The sequence below is a fragment of the Aspergillus saccharolyticus genome (assembly GCF_003184585.1).
Source record: "Aspergillus saccharolyticus JOP 1030-1 unplaced genomic scaffold BP01scaffold_4, whole genome shotgun sequence".
NCBI classification, from domain to species: Eukaryota; Fungi; Ascomycota; class Eurotiomycetes; order Eurotiales; family Aspergillaceae; genus Aspergillus; species Aspergillus saccharolyticus.
In genome coordinates this window covers 345,089-362,902 of record NW_020290614.1, presented here as the reverse complement: position 1 = coordinate 362,902, position 17,814 = coordinate 345,089, and the positions used below count along the sequence as shown (strand labels likewise).

Sequence of the window (17,814 nt, the reverse complement as noted above, 5' to 3'; positions counted from 1 at the left end):
CTTGGTAGAACCGGGGGACTTGCACGGCGCCGGAATCGGGAGGAAGCGACTCTTTCGATCAGCTTTATTAGACTAGTTAGTGATTAAATGATAGGCCATGACACCCCCTCACAGGTGACGTTATGTCGGGTTTGGGGAGCGGTCCGTGAGTGCGTGTTTGCTCCGGGACGCTCACGGATCCCTTCACGGAGCACGCACTATCTGTTTGTCATGTGACATGTTATCTTATCGAAAATCCGGGGTATGCGAACCTAATGCTTGCTTTGCTTCTCCTCGCATCCTTAATTCATGCGCCTTATGGAATGCGCTTGCGAGCGTCTGGGCAGCGTAGAACCAAACTTCCTTATTTGTGCAGTCAGATTAAAACTCTACTCCACAAGACTCCGTCCATTCCGTGCGCTTCAGAGGTCCCCGACACTACGGAGAGGAGTGTACTTATCCTAGAAGGCTATTCAAGGTGGTCTATCTCCCCGTATCATAGCTCAACAAACGGCGTATGATCAACGTGCTGAAATAGCTGTTACCAATAAACTACCAACTCTAGACGAACCTCCCCATCTCATGGCTCTGTTTTGCAGATCGAATGCCATTTTTTCGTCGCTATCTGGGTGTTCATTTGAACCAGATATACCTTGCAATCCAGCGAGTGAATGGAAAAGGGAAACCCGGGAAAGGGTCGAGTGATTATAGGCCCATCTAGCCGACCTGCAACACAACTCCCATCAACAACTCTCGGGTTGGCATTTAGGTGGGCAATTTTCGGTATCACGACTTCAATTCATCTCTCTGACTCGCTGAGCAAGTCTATAATATTACATAGTCACATATATCCGGAAAGTGAGTTGATAGGATGACCTACTACATATTAGTCTTTATTCTTTACTTCTAAGGTTAGGTGAAACGAGCGTCTAACGAAGAACCAGCTACTAGAAAGATCGTATGGGGCTCTTCTGTCTACTACATTGGCCATTAAGTAGTGCCTTCAAGTTATTTGCAGAGTCTTTCTCCCGCAGAGTGGCTGGTTGTTTCTGTGTGGTTCCATTGGCAGAAACAGAACAGGATGAATGTGAAACAATTCTCAGAGATTTTCAGTAGTATATAGCTTACTCAATGTACTCAACTAACTAGTCAGTATAAGCTTGGGTAAGTCTTTGGGGTAGTGACTTTGTATGTACCAGTACTTCCTCAAGAGGTTAATCCAGAATGATCTAGGCTCACAGGAATCACTCGGCCCACGCACCTTTATGCTCCGCCCACGCACAGGACACTTGAGGAGCGAGCCAAAAGCGGCGGCAGGTTGAGTATGTGCAGCGGAAATAGAAACTAACTGGATATCCGCAGGATTCCTGTTCGGTACTACTGTTTGGCAGGGTGGTGCCTATCTCTAGGAAATTAGTGATGCCGTCACGATCACTGTCAGTGCTGCTGCTGCTGCTGCTGCCAATTCCCCGGACGGCTGCGATGACGCATGTCCACCGCATCCCGAGGTCAGCTCAGACCATAGACGGATGCTGCTTGCAAGGACTCGGATCCATACGAGTGAACCAGAAGCGGAAGGCATTCTTGAAGGATAATCACGGTATGATTAATTTTGTCCCGTGCCTCTCTCGCTAATGTAATGGTGTAGATAGAAGTGATTGATGTCTTGAGACGGTCTCAGCTAAAGTTTGTGGTCCACATTACAATTCGAACTACAAACAAAATTAACTCAACCCCGCACTTCCACTCTCTCAATCTGTCACAGTCTACTGAAGATCAGACCTCGAGCGACCGTCTAAGCTGGATGACCCTCATGCAAGCATGCAAGGCTCTTGTCTCATCATGGCTTGCCCCGCCCCCCATCTCTAACTCTAACTTGCTTCTAGTTAATGAGTCTATGATTCAGCATTTGGTTTAGATCACAAGCATTCAATTCACTCACTGCACGCCAACCACAGACATAAGAAACCCCCCGTGTGATTTAAATTACATGTATGATAAATTAAATATCGCTACCAATGATTGTGAAAGATGAAAAGATCGCGGCCACGGGCGAAGCACGCAGTGAAGGAGAGTCGAAGGAGAGAAACAACACAGAAACTAGAATGACCGATTATGATAGATATGAAAATGAGAGATCGCCGTCCAGATGCAAAACGTCACTTAGGAAAGGAAGTTCAAATGAAAGGGGGAAGATAGTCAGTAGGGCAGAGGATCAGCTCCAAGGGCATGAAAACTGGATATCAAGCGCTCCTCCTCATACAGGCTATATGCAAAGTAAAGTTGAAGCCATTAACTTTTCGGCTGGAGATCAAGAGCTTCATCAACTCCCAAGCCAACGGAAAGGTTGACGGGCATCCGATCGTGGCCAACCCAGACCCAGACCCCCCAAACGAGCAAACCATCCCGACCCCAACAAAAGAAACAAAACAACACCTTGCCAGGCAGACCCAACATATCCGACCCATTCCAGCGCCAGCCACTTTGAACTGTGTGATAAGGCAAGCACCGCAACGCCAACGCAAACCCCACGAAAAAGCAACGCATGTGGGTAATAGGAAGATCATGAGGGTAAATCAGAGTAGAGGGCTCAAGGAAAAGAGGAAGAAGGAAAGTTAGAGACGGGTAGCCATAAACAAGATCCTGGACAACTAAACATGAAGTGGACACCCTACCGCTGTACCATCACAGCTGGAATATAGGGATAGGTTTGAGGTCTCGAGATGGGAAAATCTAATCATCGAATTGACAAACGCCATCGTTGTTCTTTGAAGATTAAGATCATCGTCACTGCTAGCATGAATTCGCTGCCAGAGAAACTGCTACAGGCCGAGTATCTACCCGATCTAGAGGATGCCGGAATCCTTCAGGGCGTTCTGCAATATCGTCTCTTTCACAGCAGCAAAGACTAATCGGATGTTCGTGGTGTCGGTAGCTTGCGTGAGACTGGGTAAAAAGTCAGACATTGAGACTCTGCAGTATGCAAGACAGTGTAGACTTACTGCGGGTAGAGATTCAAGTGCGCGCGATTGACTTGATTGAACCTCCACAACAGGTACTTCGCAGCTCGGTTTACATCGTTGCCACCCGAGTAGTCAGGGAAGTAATTGTTCAGCGGCGACCGAGGGAGCTTCTGTCGGAAAAGATCGACCTTGTTTAAGAAGAGAATGATACTCGTGCGCATGAACCATCGAGAATTCACCACAGAATCGAACAATACCAAGCTTTCCATCATTCGATTCTGCCAGCCAGTCAGATGCTGTAACGGCTTTGAGTGAATTGAAGCATACCTGATTGCTTTCCTCTAACAGAACTTGATCATACTCGCTAAGCGCCACGCAGAAGATGATGGAGGTCACATTTTCAAAGCAATGAATCCACTTCTTACGCTCACTGCGTTGACCGCCCACATCAAACATGCTAGTTTCCTTGTAAGCATCACTGAAGGCGACGGGAGAGTATGAACACAAGAGTCGCTTACTGTATGCTCAATTGGCCCATCGTGAAACGAGTCTCGTAGATACCGGTCGTTTTCGTTCGCGCACGTAGCACATCATTCACACTGGGAATGTAATCGGAGGCTGCTATTCGCTTGGCTTCCTCGAAAAAACTAGACCATCCTTCGTCAGGGTGCGTGGCACGTAGTGAGCAAGGGTACGAGCAGTCTTACTAAGGCGCGGAATCCATCAGGTAGAATTCGTTCTGGTGTTCTAATACCGTGGACGTGCAGGGGTCGTTCCAGAGATAGGTGATCGCATCCCCTATCTTATTGTCGAGTGGCACATTGGGATCGGGGTTGATATTGTATTCATAGATGTATTGGATATAATCGCGGACCTTCTGACTCGATGGTTCAAGATCGAATTGATTATAAGCGGCGATGAGCGATTTGGCGCAGTCAAGGAGATTCTTGTAGACTGTCAGACGATATAATGACAATTCTTCGACTGTGTAGCCATTCTGATGGATGATCTTCATCTGTTTGACAATCGTCGACTTTCCACTTTCTCCAGAGCCTAAAGATAAAAACACGTCCTGTTAGCCGAAGGCCCGGTGTACCCATAATTCAGGCAAGGGACTCGCAACTGACCGAGTAATAAGATCTTGCATTCTCGCCGTAGTCTCCTCGAATCCTCCTCCAATCTGCGATCAATGGCCTGGCTCCTCCGCTTCTGTTCCACATCTCCGGTCGCCTCGGAGCTCATACACGAACCCATTTTCTCGTATAACTCCCAGACAGCGGAGATCTAACCCATTAGCTGCCTGCGGAAGGGCACGGCATCCACCTATCAGACCGCTGACACCTGAAACCTCCAAGCAACGTGGTTCGCGAACAGCAAGTCGATCCAGATCTGAAACCAATCGAATCGAGAGAAGAAGAGGAGTTGCCGCGATTCAAAAACAATGAGGAGGTCTGTCAGCGATAAAAGAAAGGGTGGTAGGTTTGCGATCGACGTAGAAAGCTCGACTAGGGATCGAGGCTTGCGCGCGGAATGGCTCAAGATACCGGACAGGGTCGGATTTGAGACGACGAGGACCTGAGCGACGACTTCAAGCTTTTGAAAACCAGAGAGAAGGCTCGTGATGCGGTAGATCGAGGGATCGAGAGGAGAAAGGTGAGTGGGAAGGGTACCCTTAGGGGAGGTCGGTCGGTTGAGTAGGACGGTGTTTGGGTTTGAGAGCAGAACCGCGGGCGGAGTAGGTGTTGTGTAATTAGGTCGTTGTTTGAGCTGGGATGGAAAGCTGGGGTGAGGGGCGTCAGAGGATCCAACTGCGGAGCAGCACAGCGAAAAGAATGACGACCTGACGCTAAGAAAGGGTAGTCAAGGGCGATCGGAAGTTGGATTTGGGAAAGTCGATGGAAGCGCGGATCTTGAGTAAGATAATGTAAGCAAGCAACGAGGAGGATCTTGTCTCGGTCGGCAAATGGTCGATCGAGAGAGAGAAGAGGGGAGGGGGTGGGAGGAAAAGTAAGATGTGCGCAGATTGACTGATTGATCTATTAATGGTTCATGATTTAACTATGGTTCATAGGTTTGGTAAAAGAAAGAAGAAGAAGGGGGGTGGGTGTGGAAAAGGAAATGACAGCTCGTGGGTGTTTCAGAAGAAAGGCGGGTAAGGTTATTAATGATTGGTGTTGAATAGTTAGTAGGTATGTTCGGTGGTAGATGTAGTAAAGGAATAGTACTCAAAGCGAGTGTAGTGATGTTGGATAGTGGGAATTGGGGGAGTGGATATCCCCAATCGTCATAGTAGTGATCAAAAGTCTGTTAAGGTCGACAGACAGACAGGTGGAAGTGGAGATTTGAGGGAGACCGAGGAAAAGGGAAAGATTACATACATTTGTGTTCGATCGGGGCGACGAGTGGGTATCCGTTGGTAAAAAAACGTGGACCGCCCGCTCTCGACCTACTACGGAGTACTTATCCTAGTTCTAGTATGGTACCTTAGTTCGATCGGGGGATAACCAGATGACCAGATGAGCCCAAAGACAACAAAGGGTCTCTTGAGACTAACACTTAACAAAAGAATCAAAAAAAAAAAATAAATAAAAAAAAGATGGCTGCCAAGCTGGTCTGATTTGTCCTCCCCTCCTCTACTGAGGTAGTTATGGATGGATGTATCAACAGTGTTCCCTACTTAGCTCCAGGCTAACTGCCTCCCTCTGTGAACTGGCCGAGCGAGGTGACGCTGGAACAACTAGTACTAGCCACTGCAGTCTGTCTGCCATCCCTTTTTTACGACTGAGACGGAAATGAACATTCCTCTAATGAGCCACTACTAAGCACTGTTCTTTTGGACAGCTTCCAGTGGCGTTAGAGATTGGTTTGTCGTCAGTAAGCAAATACGCGTTCGGGATGTCCTTTCTCCTCGACGGAGTAATCATTCCGGGCTACGCACACACGGGACACAGAAAAGGTCCCATGGTTTAGATATTCTTCGGACTGTTTTTGTCACGGTGTTGAGAGGTTGTTCGAGGCTGATTCAAGGGTCACACTAGCAATGAATGAGGTAGGGCCATCAGCTTACTGAGTCCAGTGACTGCAATGATCTTCATAGAAGCATTCACCTAGAGGCGCCCAGTCTTGTACTGTGTATAATAAGGACTACTTGATTTGCTCCATGACCACTTTCTAAAGTAGATGATCCTTCCCAATGTCGGAGCGAAATGGGTGCTTTGACCCAGGAATACATGGCTTGGGGCATAATCCGGTCCGAGTCCCAGAATTAAATTCCAGGAAGCTATCTATCATTGACATATTATCTTCTTGGCTTAGTATTGTTCTCTCACACAATCTCAGTCACTGCCTCCACCCATCAATGGTCCCTGCGAAACAAAGATATATCTTATTGCGGGTGTACTTGAGCGCGCGACTGTGCGGCGTCTTCAAATCATAATCGTTTACCCTTCCCCTTTCATCATGCATAAATATAATAACCTACTCTCTGGTTTACATTGATAAAATATCACAGCGATTGCAGCTGTGTCTTAGTTCACCGAGGTGGAATGGTTCAGGTCTTCAGTATTGTGGCGCGTGTAGTCAAGCATATCTACGAGCTCGCACCTCATGTTGATGACCTCCAACTGCCTCCAGATTTAACCTGTGTTTAATGAAGTCGGCCTTCAAGCAAAGCTCCCTTATCGAGTATTGTTTTAGGAAGAATTTGACAGTGCCTAAATAGGTATGTCCTACCCAAGCGGATCAGGCACGCTTTACTATGTAACCCGAATCCAACCTGTTGCACGAAATGCTGGCTGGGAGGCTACTAGATATAAGATGACTTGCCCTGGGAAAACGTAAAATCGACCGAGTCTCGGGTAAACCAGGAAGAATGTTTCAAATGAACGTGGTGGCCCTTTGTGAAGGGACTGTATTAACACACATAGAGTCTAAGCGCTTTGACCCAATCGAGGGGCGGGCGGCCAATACCGACATCCGCAACATGGTGTATGTCAGTGTGTCTCGACCCGGTGGAGTCAAGAACTTGAAAGTCTAGATAATCAATCTAGATAAACGATAGATCTGGGGTGAGAAAAAGGGTGATGGGAAGGGGGAAAGGGGGAAAAGCCCCAGTCAATGAAGGATACAGTGTTATAGTGGATGTGGTATAGGTAAACATTCGACTTATAGATAGTCCGAGGATCTAAGATCGGTTGTATAGACAGAGCCAGTAATGGCATAGTCCTAGTACTGGAGGGGACGGAGGGAAAGAAGAGGGAGCGGGAGGGATTTTGACGCGCGAAGGCAATGGAAGTGATTGGAACCGCCGCTTTTTGAGACCCACCAAGGTATGATGACATCGTCCAGCAAAGGCCAGACTATTACGTAGTGAGCATGAAATCCTAAGATTCATTCCTCCATGTTTGAGATCCAGTTTTGATGGCTGCCGGGTACCACCACGTCCTCCAACTCTATACTCAGTACTTTTCCCCTACACAGTATCGGTCAGTGTATACCTGTCTATTGGATAAGGTAGTATGATAATTGTCAATCTTGTGGTCGCCGTCCCCCAGGGCACTAATGCCCGTGGTATGCTGTGGTAGAGACTACTGTTGCAATTTGAATGTACCGTAGAAAGGGTTCATACCGACGAGCTGAAGTCATTGACTACCTAAATTCTTCAGGTACCACGCATGAAAGTCAGAGTTCCTCGAGGGAAAAAGTATCCATGCTCCGTACTTACCTTGTAGCGAATTAGTTAAGTTATGCTGGAGGTGTTAGGTCAGCACACGTAAGTTAGGTTGACTGGTGCTCAGTATTAGGTAGTTAGTGCCGTGGTGGAGGGGCAGTCCACTTCCGGCCAATGACTTCCGATGGAAAATGTTCTAGACAGGTTTACCTGGGATCAGGCAGAGGGGGGGAGGGTAAATCACACCCCCAAATCTGGCAGGGCTGTTTGGTGAAGGCTGCACCGCTGCAGCAGTTTTTTTCTGCCATACCCTGCTTCCGTCGCGGACGTCATCGGTCTTATTTTGGGTGTTCCGGAAACTGGAGTCGACCTAATAGAGCCAACAGACTAAGAGAAAGAAGACTGCTGGGGCGCCACCTACGGCTTTTGCTGCCTCTCGCTACTCAACTCAACTCAACTCTTTCTTGTTCTCGCTCGCTTTCTTCCCCTCTCTCCAACTTTGGTGCAACCATCTCCATTAATTTTGACCAACTTAGATATCACTCTCCCGTGCCCGCAGAAATTTGGTCTTCCTTTCCTGTTCTCTAGACCTCATTTCCTCCTCTCTTCCATCCCTCTCCTCCCCTTCTTCGACTTCTCCCTCATCCTCTCATCCTTCGCATTATTCCCCTCCAATATCTACTGCCCGAGAATCTCCGTTCAAACACAACCCCTCGTCCCTTCCCCCCTCCCCCTCTTAGAAAACCTGAACTGAACTGGATTCGGTGTGCCGTCTAATCTTGGTTCAAAATGGCGGAATTTGTGCGTGCCCAGATTTTCGGCACGACTTTCGAGATCACCAGCCGGTATGATGAACTGACCAGAAAATACCCCGCTATGTTTCGGGGCTCATCTTCTGACCTCAAACTTCACAGGTACTCCGACTTGCAGCCGGTTGGCATGGGCGCATTTGGTCTTGTCTGGTATGCCTCATAATCAACATTTCACTCCTGCTCTCGTTGCGGTGCCTATGGTGTCTGCAGTTCCACCCACTGATCATCCCACTGACATGCGCCCCTTCGATTTTATTCAGTTCGGCGCGGGATCAATTGACCGGGCAACCAGTTGCCGTCAAGAAAATCATGAAGCCGTTCAGCACACCGGTCCTGTCTAAGAGAACATACCGCGAATTGAAACTGTTGAAGCACTTGCGACACGAAAATGTTTGTCCAGGCCGCTCAACGGCGATTCGTCGCCCCGCCGTGCTCCGAGCGCTGACAATTTGCAGATCATCAGCCTGAGCGACATCTTCATCTCCCCGCTCGAGGATATGTATGTATTCGTCATCCTTCAAAATGTTCTGCGCCACGCGTTCGGTTCTAATACAGCGGTGACAGTTATTTCGTCACCGAGCTTCTGGGTACCGATCTTCACCGATTGTTAACTTCGCGGCCTCTGGAAAAGCAGTTCATTCAATACTTCCTTTACCAAATTTTGGTACGTCGCCAGATTCAATCCACGTCATCCCGTTGCAAGTGTCTTTTCATCGTGGCGGTCGCTAATGTCTTACAGCGGGGGTTGAAATATGTCCACTCGGCCGGTGTCGTCCACCGTGACCTCAAACCCAGCAATATCCTTATCAATGAGAACTGCGACTTGAAGATTTGCGATTTTGGTCTTGCCCGCATCCAGGACCCTCAGATGACCGGCTATGTTTCAACCCGGTATTATCGCGCGCCGGAGATTATGCTCACTTGGCAGAAGTATGATGTGGAGGTGGACATTTGGAGTGCAGCTTGTATTTTTGCGGAGATGCTGGAAGGGAAGCCTCTGTTCCCCGGAAAAGATCACGTCAACCAATTCTCGATCATCACGGAGCTGCTGGGAACTCCTCCCGATGACGTGATTCAGACAATTTGCAGTGAGAATGTGGGTGAACACCTCCACGAACCTCATACTGCGGGGAACGGATCATTAACATGGCAATTAGACTCTGCGATTCGTCAAGTCGCTGCCCAAGCGTGAGCGACAACCTCTGGCCACTAAGTTCAAGAACGCCGATCCAGATGGTACGACCACATCCGCTGCAACTGCCTGGAGGCAAGAGCCATACTGACGTTCACTAGCCGTCGATCTCTTGGAGAAAATGCTTGTATTCGACCCGAAGAAGCGCATCCGTGCTGGCGAGGCCCTTGCCCACGAATACCTTGCCCCATACCACGATCCGACCGATGAACCTGAGGCTGAGGAGAAGTTCGATTGGTCCTTCAACGATGCCGACCTGCCCGTGGATACATGGAAGATCATGATGTAAATTTCTAATGAAACGAGATGGCGGAAATACTTTGCTTACGATGATACAGGTACTCCGAAATTCTGGATTTCCACAACATCGACCAGGGCAACGATGCTGGCCAAGTGCTTGTCGAGGGGGCTGCGACCGGGCAACAAAGCTTTGCATGAGGGGAGATTCGTGCTTAAAAATGACCCCTGACGAGGTGCATGGAATATGATAATGATGTCCTTTCCTTTTTATTGTTCTCATGGTATGTAGACTGGATGCGGGGATTGTGATATGCACGTTCACGTACTTATGTTCTGACCGCTACGTCGCTTGTTTTTTATGCCCCTCATTGTTTCTCAATGATCTCCAGGCTGTTATAAGCCTGGATAATATTGGAGATTAGAAACGTCTGTAACATGACCCAACCATTTGAGTTTCCCATTCTGCTATATATACACTATACATATCTGTTTCATGATTGACAGAATTCGGATTGGCCTTTTTAAAACTCTACTTCCATCAAGTGAAGAATGTCGTTTTACCCATGAACTGTGTTTAATAGACGTCGCTGAAAGTCAGGTTGGCTTACAAGAGATCTACTACATCTGCCTTATCAAATATAATGTGATGGTGTCCTGACTCCTGAGTTGCGCGATCGTAAGGCGGGAAGACTGAGTGGGGAAATTCAAGGTGATCCATCACCGCTCTTCGTCACCGCCCGCATTGCTGTAGATGGAAAACAGGGGGGCGGGCGGGGGGAGCTAAAGGCGGCGAGGGGAGGGAGAGCCCTCTGTTGTCTGGACTCCGGTTCTAAACCTCCTTTCCTGGTCTGGTCGGCTTCCTCCTGTGCTATTTACCTTTACTACCTCCCACTGGAGGTTCTGCTTTCCATCATTATTGCCTTGATAGTACCACACATCACTCCCAATTCCCTCATAACCGTGACCTGGGAGGGGCTTCCTCCTCTTCAAAGGAGGAATTCTGCTTGGAACGTGTCACTTCCCCGGCGCCTTCAATAGTTGCCCTCTCCCCCGCCATGTCTCACGTTCCCCTTCGGCAGGACCCCATTGTGATGGTCATAGATTTCCACCATGCAAGGTGAGTGAGTACATACTTACGAGAGTCCTCAAAGTGAATCAGGGGAATTGTGGCTTGCTTTTCTCTTTTCTCGAGCGCGGCTAGACCGATCGATTAAGATCATGCATATCGGAAACATTCTTCCCATTGCGCTTGTCCTTTGCGCGGCTGATGGGCGCCATTCACAACTGCGCCCCTAGCTCCCATCGCTCCCCTTTTCTTTGTAACCAGGCTCATGAACTAACTGAAAATCTCTACTTTGGTCGTCTAGAGGCCCGGAAGTCGAGTTATGTTTCGGAGACGAGGGAGTTGATCCTGTGGCGGAGAACGACTGGTCTCTGTTGCCATTCATGGCCTTATCAGACGGAGCGCATCTGTACGACCCACGCCTACTCCCCTTTACTACTTGCGGATCCCTGCACGGAATGCTCAGTTGAGCTCATACGCTTTGCCCACCAGGTCTACCGAGGAGTTCTCTTACTTCACTGTCCGCCGGAAGGAGACCGCGACACAGCCTGCCACATCGCTCTTCGGCATCTCCTGTTCTCGACAGATCGACTCCAACATCCTTCTCTACAGGCCAGCAGATGTGACAAGGTCAACGGTGCAGAAAGCGGTGGTAGTGATAACAGATAGTCCTCAGAGGTTGGGGCAGCTGAGGGAGAAGCTCTCTATCGTCACGTCTGCCTGGTTTGCGCAACGGTATGTCGAGCATCGCTACCAAGTGCTCCTTCTTTGATTCACTCGGTTCGGAAATCTTTTGGTGGTGCGACGCCTGCTGACACGCAGTCAACAGCGACTTTTCCGACCACGATATTTTGAAGGTGCGCTCGAATCTGTCCGAGCCATGGGTCTGTGGCTGACACGGCGTCTAGAAATTTCGAGAAGGCCTGGTTATCAGCTTGAAGAAGGATGACGAGACAAAGGATCAGAACTTGGGTAAGTAGATTGAAGTCGATGGTGTCGATCCGAGCTTACGAAGGTGCGAAGGGCTTTCCCTGCGAGAAATGATTCATGAATTCAAGTACCAAACCCTTGTCCTATTCAAAGCTCTGCTTCTGCAACCAAAGGTATGTATCTTGTCCTGTACTAAGTAATATTCGGCTTATCTGGATCAGATGCTCTTTTTCGGTACCAAGTGTGAACGGCTATGCATGATACAGTTTTCCCTCATCTCATTAATACCGGGTCTTATGAATCGCTTGCAAGACTCTGCCGACCCAGCATTTGACATGTACGCACAAACAGTGGAGAAGCCGACCTCCCTAAAAACAAGCGACAGAAGTTCTTGTATGCTGCCAAAATGCCCTCACTTGTGATTCAACACTAAAACCAGGCAGTGCTGGCGTACATGGGACTACCGTTACAAATCTTTGGCAAGGTGCGTGCATCTTCGATTGACAAGGTTGAACGACCTAACACCTCGTAGGGAAGCATGTTCGGGCCATACACCCCACTACAGCAGCTGGATCTACTGGCAGATCACGGAACCAAGTCATATGTCGTTGGCTCTACGAACTCTCTATTGCTGCAGCAAAAAGATCGCTATAGCGATATACTGGTCAATGTGAGGAAGTCCTGACGTATACTTCGCGCCCGCGTGCTGATTTCTGTGCAGCTTGACGATGACACTCTCACCATCAACTCTCCTTCTCTCAGAAACGCCCTGGCTCTCTCTGTCGCGGACAGGCGCTGGATCGACCTTCTCACTCAAATTATCAATGAGACCTGGGATGATGCACATCCCCAGCAGCCCAAGACGCATGGCTACATGGGCTCCGAGGAGTTTATTAGGCTCCAGTTTGAAGAGTACTTACTCGCATTGCTCTCCTGCATGCAGTATCATGAGGAGCTCAGCTCTTCAACTACTGGTGAACCGGGTGGGCGAAGCCGTGCTCAGCTGGAAGCCTATAATATCGAGGGCGACCCAGCGCTTGAATTCAATGCAGAATTCTTAGCGCAGTGGAGCACCACGCCTAATTATGCATTGTTCAAGCACCTCACTTCTGATGCGCTGCTATTCTCGATTGTCGAGCCTCGTCACCCGTGCGCAGGTGGTCTCACTATCGATGACGTTCAACGACGTGTAACCCAACAGGTTGCTGAGTTGCATCTAGACGAGCGCGTGCGGGAAGGTCGCGAGGCCTTGAATAGACATCTTTCGACAGGCCAAAAGAAAGTTAGTGCTGCGTTCAACAGCTTTTGGGCCGATATTGAATCTATGCGAGAAGCCCAACGGAAAAAGACCGAAGAAAGAACCACACCTTCGCAACGGTCCTCACTGGATAGAGGATCTCGAAACTCACCTCCATTCTCGCCTTCTGACACCGCTTCGATTAACTCCACTGGAGGGTCTTCGTGGTTCGCTGGACGGAAGGCCCCCGCGGTGGATATGACCCAAGCACAGGCATCAGTCAGCGCTGTGAGCCAGAAGGCGGGTGCCTACTTCAGCTCTTGGGGCACCTGGGCCAGCGAGAAACGGAAGGAATGGCAGGAGAAGAAGACCACGTCAACGTCTCCTAGCACAGCTACGCCCCCGGTTCCCACATTGACCTGCAGCACAGAAACCGGTGAAGCAGACCGAGGCAGACTGTCCATGCAGTCACGACGGAGCGAAGATTTCTCGACGCTATCCCGAAGTGGAAGTAGGAGAAAGCGGTGGAGCAACATACTTCTTCGACGCGAAAGCGGCGAGTTCAGCCGTAAGGATGACACGGCGGTGGATAGCGACGAACCAGAAAATACGTATTCAAAATCACCCCTTTCGCATGAGGCCCCTGCTTTCAGTGATAAGACTCACAGTGAGGAAGTGGCTAGTCGGTCAGATGACATACCTCAGCACGAAGTCGCCAATAAGGAGGAGGACAAGACCACAGTCTTAGACGAGGACGTCCAAGCAGCAACAGAAACCCAGGCAAGCCCTCTGTCGCTGCCGTCCCCTCACAAAGAAGAACTTCCTTCGCGTACCTGCGATATACCCATCGAGAAAGCAGGCGAATCATGATAAGCTTCTTCTGCTTCGGCCTCTAGTGACAAGCTCGACCTCAGGTTTGACCCCGGCCGAACCTTGATCATGTCTAATCTGAATCCTCTTTCAAATATGCGTGAGTACATAGGACTTCTTAAGCTTTTGTTCATCATCATAATGTTATTATATACATAATTCTGCCGGGTCTTCCGGTCTTGGTGTGCTGTCCTCGACATGGAATGAGAGCTGGCCCCAAATAATGAATGTATTTTCTGACGCATGGCTCATTACTCCTAAGACATTTCTCATGATCATTAATTTGATGAAGTATGGCTGGGACCTGATACTGCCAAATACTAATTATGAATTTGACTAGATGGGACCTTCGATTCAGAAGCCATTTGAGTTCACGCAGCCTCGCGGATAGGCAATTGCAATTTGGTACTCCGAGGAAACCTGGAAGAACGTCGCCTGGTTGATCGTCTTATACTTGTGCTTACTTGGGTTATCTGAACTTGGCCAACATCTAGCCCTCGAACATTGGACAAGACGCAAAGATCAAAGAAGAGGCGAAGATCGAAACGTCCCAGCTAGTATCTGCTCCTCCATGAGCCGTAAAATGGGTTGGCCAAGGTTGTTGAACCTCTTCAGACTACGCATCGCCTCCGTGAGGTCCCGCCGTGGCTTCGTAACCGGTTCTCCGGGTTGAAGCGGTAGGACTAAGGACTCGACACAGACGGACAAAGAAATCGTTATCAAAGGATGGACCTGCATGGTCAGCTTTACTTGAGACTAAAATCTGATAGGCTCACTTTCAGGGAGTTCAGATGGTAAAGTCGAGTCGTCAAATTGACGATATTCTGTGATGCTCGAGGTTGCCGCAGAATCCGTGGCTGTCAAAGCTTCGGGCAATTACTGCCATTTGGAGTATGACACAAGTGAACGCTGCGAATGTGCGACATGCAAGCTCTGGCTGTTGATTGCCTTGTGGGTTAGTTTGAGTTACGGATGATGAGGCTGAGTCTGAGAGACTGTAAATAAATTTGGCAGAACCAGCTGCACAGACGTTACTTCTGTCGACAGACCCCAGGGGCAGGACCGCGGCGACCTCGTATGGAAGGGCATCGGGCAGCTCGCTGGCCAGATTTGTCTGCAGTATGGTGTAGGACTGAAAGGCATTGTCCTGGTTCCGTTTCGTGGCCATGCCCACGGCATGCCCCACCACGCGATCGCCCGGCTAGAACCGAGTAACCTTGGGAGCGAGCTGGATACAACAGTTTGTATCACAACTCGCCAAATGGTAGTGGCCCATGTTCCACTACGGACTAGGTACATAAGAGTATGAAGCCTTCCAGCCTTGGGGCTGCTACTCTCGTTGGAGGATAATCGACTAAGTAAAATGAACAGGAACAACAAAGAAGCTATATTGAGAAATCATCTATCATTTAGGCAAACTACTACTCAATGAGTTTATGGATAACAAGATGATGGTAACGGAGAAAAGGAGTAAATGCCAGTCGGACCAGCCCAGAGTTAGGGCTCGGAGACGGCAGTTTCTCGGTGTTTTGCCAGTTGGTGCGATTTCTCCGACCCCCGAGGGGTGTGTCTCAAGCCACCACCTACAAACTCACTCTCTCTCACTCTAGAGACAGTGGACGACAAACTCCACTCCGTAAACACAGACCACTTCTTGAATCGGCTTGGAGTCCATTATTACTGCCTGCTTATACTACTTGATTTCACTCATTCGGAGAACAAAGGGCGCTGCGCTCTTCGGACAAACCTAGGACAAGTCGAAGGCAATCCAGCTTCAGCCCCACCCTTCAAACGGGTCGCCTGTCTGTCACCTCCCGAGTCCGATCTAGTTATCCGACAAGGATGTCTGGTCATTTGTCCAACTTGGTCAGGTAATCTAATTCGGGTGGTATCTTCATTAGAGAATCTCCGCCAGCGAAGATTCTCTAAGTTGTTGAGAGAGAGATAGAGATAAGAATACGAGCTCACGGAAAAGGTCGGCTTTTGTCGACTATGAAAAGGAAATACCTACATAGTGTTTTCAATAAGAGTGACAAGCACATACGACCACAGGGTGTGGAAAATAGGGCTTCCCGTCCGCTCAGCCGTACTCAAGCCACACGCCGGGAGGTTAGTAGTTGGGTGGGTGACCACCAGCGAATCCCTTCTGTTGTATGTTTTTTTTTCCTTGTTACAGCTATTCTTCTAAGGTCTGTGATATGCTACGTGCTATGTATAATAGCTAGTGTGGTGGTGGTGGTGGTGGTGGTGATCTGGGAAGTGGCTTTTGATCCCCGTATTTGGGGACGGATTCATGTCGTTCATCTTTACAATCCTTCTTCCTCTTGCTTTTGTTGCATACTATATTGGTATACGAACCTTCTATTTTGCTGCAGCATTCGGGCAAGACTGTCCTCAACAGGAATAGCACACTTCAGCGAGTTAAGTAGCCTTGATTGATTATGCCCAGACAAAAGCGATAGAGCAGTGCATTTTCATTCCGTTGCCTACTTCTACCGGTCACATCAACCCCCTGTACTGCAGAATGGCCTCCTTCTTCATTGCCTCATATTCGAAATGCCAAATCTTATATGACCAATCCCGAAGTTCCTCAACTCTGGATTGTTTGAAGGCTGGTGGTATTCTGACGATGAACGCACACACGCCGTAACGCAGCGAGTCGCACGGGGAAGAGGAGCTGCACTCGGCAGGGTACGAACACGTTGACTGGACGGACGGCGAGTGGTCCGCAAACAAATTGGAGAAGCTCATTGTTGCTTTTGCTTCAGGCGGGAGGTATGAGTGACTCCTATCTCTGCATCTAGATGAGATGAAGAGCCTATCGACTGACTGTGCTGCACGAGAAACAGTTATTGACAGATATTTACGTGAGATGAGGGCCGGATGGGAGGCTCTTTCGGTGGATGCCACTTCTCAGAAGTAGAGTAGGAACCCAATTGTCCTTACAGGAGCACGGGAAAGTCTGGGGTGCCATTGAATCGACGCCGGGAGGTTCACCCGGACAAATTTCACGTCATGACAATGCACCCAGGGCAGATCGCAGGCTCCAGTGTGAGTGGTTACTGGAACCCACGGGAGCACTTCTCCTTCGTGATCAAGTTGTCACAAACACTCAACGCACTGCCTAGCTTCGAAGGACTTCTGTTATGAACGCCCCTCGACGGTTCAGCTTGTACGCTCGTCGATCAGCTCTTGAACGAGACGAAACCGTATCCAGTCTATTATATCGAGAATCCCGTCCGTCAGCGCTGGGAAAAGATAATGCCCGTACTTGCATTTACCATGAACAGACATATGACCTTTTTTCAGATTGGGTGCAGCGTGTTCTAGGCTAAACCGACAAAGTGGCGCGGCGACAGGAAGGAATCAACCCCCCCAAGCGAGCGACTTCCATTTCGGAAGATCAAATTAAGGGACCCGGTGACTCCTGCGAGATCTAACGTTGTCGTCGTCGTCGTCGTCGTCGTTGTTGTTGTTGTTGCTATATCAGGTGTAGATACAGACTGCAGATTACTCAATCATACTCAGACTTCAGTCTCACAAATGGAGAGAGCATTTTCTTTGCAATGTTTCAACCATGCGATAGCTAATGCCGAGATAGTAGAAGCCTGCTGTTCATGCATGCTTTGTCTCAGAAAATGCTACTGTAATCAACACGGTGTCAGAACCCAGGGTTTCCCGGGCAGGTTGGAACGTAGAAGTCAAACTATCTTGAGAGTGGCCGTAATTGGAACCCGCAGTATACAATCCATTTCAGTCGTCGATGCGAGAATTATAAAAGGGGCCGACTCGGCTAAAGATATGATCTGGGTTATCATTTGTGGTAGCAGCGCTATGAGAAAATTACAAAATACCCTAT

General features: G+C 48.9%; 3 protein-coding genes across 3 annotated transcripts; 2 read left to right on the top strand and 1 right to left on the bottom strand.

Annotated features, from left to right (window-relative positions):
• Positions 1-2,711: 2,711 nt before the first annotated feature.
• Positions 2,712-4,681, bottom strand: gpaB (guanine nucleotide-binding protein subunit alpha gpaB). Its single transcript, XM_025570610.1, has 6 exons — positions 4,070-4,681; positions 3,650-3,995; positions 3,461-3,589; positions 3,270-3,399; positions 2,982-3,220; positions 2,712-2,925 (listed from the first exon to the last, which is right to left on the bottom strand). The coding sequence occupies exons 1-6, from the start codon at positions 4,194-4,196 to the stop codon at positions 2,826-2,828; spliced, it is 1,071 nt and encodes a 356-aa protein (XP_025434411.1). The 5' UTR covers positions 4,197-4,681; the 3' UTR covers positions 2,712-2,825.
• A 3,289-nt stretch (positions 4,682-7,970) lies between these two features.
• On the top strand, positions 7,971-10,331 carry sakA (mitogen-activated protein kinase HOG1). The gene is made up of 9 exons (XM_025574220.1): positions 7,971-8,456; positions 8,526-8,573; positions 8,684-8,813; positions 8,879-8,922; positions 8,988-9,087; positions 9,163-9,519; positions 9,581-9,659; positions 9,717-9,900; positions 9,954-10,331. Exons 1-9 carry the CDS (start codon positions 8,401-8,403, stop codon positions 10,051-10,053), a joined length of 1,098 nt encoding a protein of 365 aa, XP_025434410.1. The 5' UTR covers positions 7,971-8,400; the 3' UTR covers positions 10,054-10,331.
• A 579-nt stretch (positions 10,332-10,910) lies between these two features.
• On the top strand, positions 10,911-13,955 carry BP01DRAFT_289758 (putative Avl9 protein; the record flags this gene model as incomplete). Its single annotated transcript, XM_025571590.1, has 10 exons — positions 10,911-10,972; positions 11,223-11,327; positions 11,411-11,653; positions 11,748-11,775; positions 11,827-11,890; positions 11,942-12,021; positions 12,070-12,241; positions 12,292-12,332; positions 12,381-12,518; positions 12,570-13,955. The coding sequence occupies 10 exons, from the start codon at positions 10,911-10,913 to the stop codon at positions 13,953-13,955; spliced, it is 2,319 nt and encodes a 772-aa protein (XP_025434409.1).
• Positions 13,956-17,814: the final 3,859 nt, after the last annotated feature.

Bases quoted from the DNA above. Each gene is read 5' to 3' on its own strand.
- sakA (XM_025574220.1), top strand. From the start codon at position 8,401: ATGGCGGAATTTGTGCGTGCCCAGATTTTCGGCACGACTTTCGAGATC. The intron at 9,520-9,580 runs GTGGGTGAACAC...CATGGCAATTAG, and splicing joins AGACAATTTGCAGTGAGAAT to ACTCTGCGATTCGTCAAGTC. The intron at 9,660-9,716 runs GTACGACCACAT...GACGTTCACTAG, and splicing joins CAAGAACGCCGATCCAGATG to CCGTCGATCTCTTGGAGAAA.
- gpaB (XM_025570610.1), bottom strand. From the start codon at position 4,196: ATGGGTTCGTGTATGAGCTCCGAGGCGACCGGAGATGTGGAACAGAAG. The intron at 3,590-3,649 runs GTAAGACTGCTC...AGGATGGTCTAG, and splicing joins CTGATGGATTCCGCGCCTTA to TTTTTTCGAGGAAGCCAAGC. The intron at 3,400-3,460 runs GTAAGCGACTCT...CAAGGAAACTAG, and splicing joins ATGGGCCAATTGAGCATACA to CATGTTTGATGTGGGCGGTC.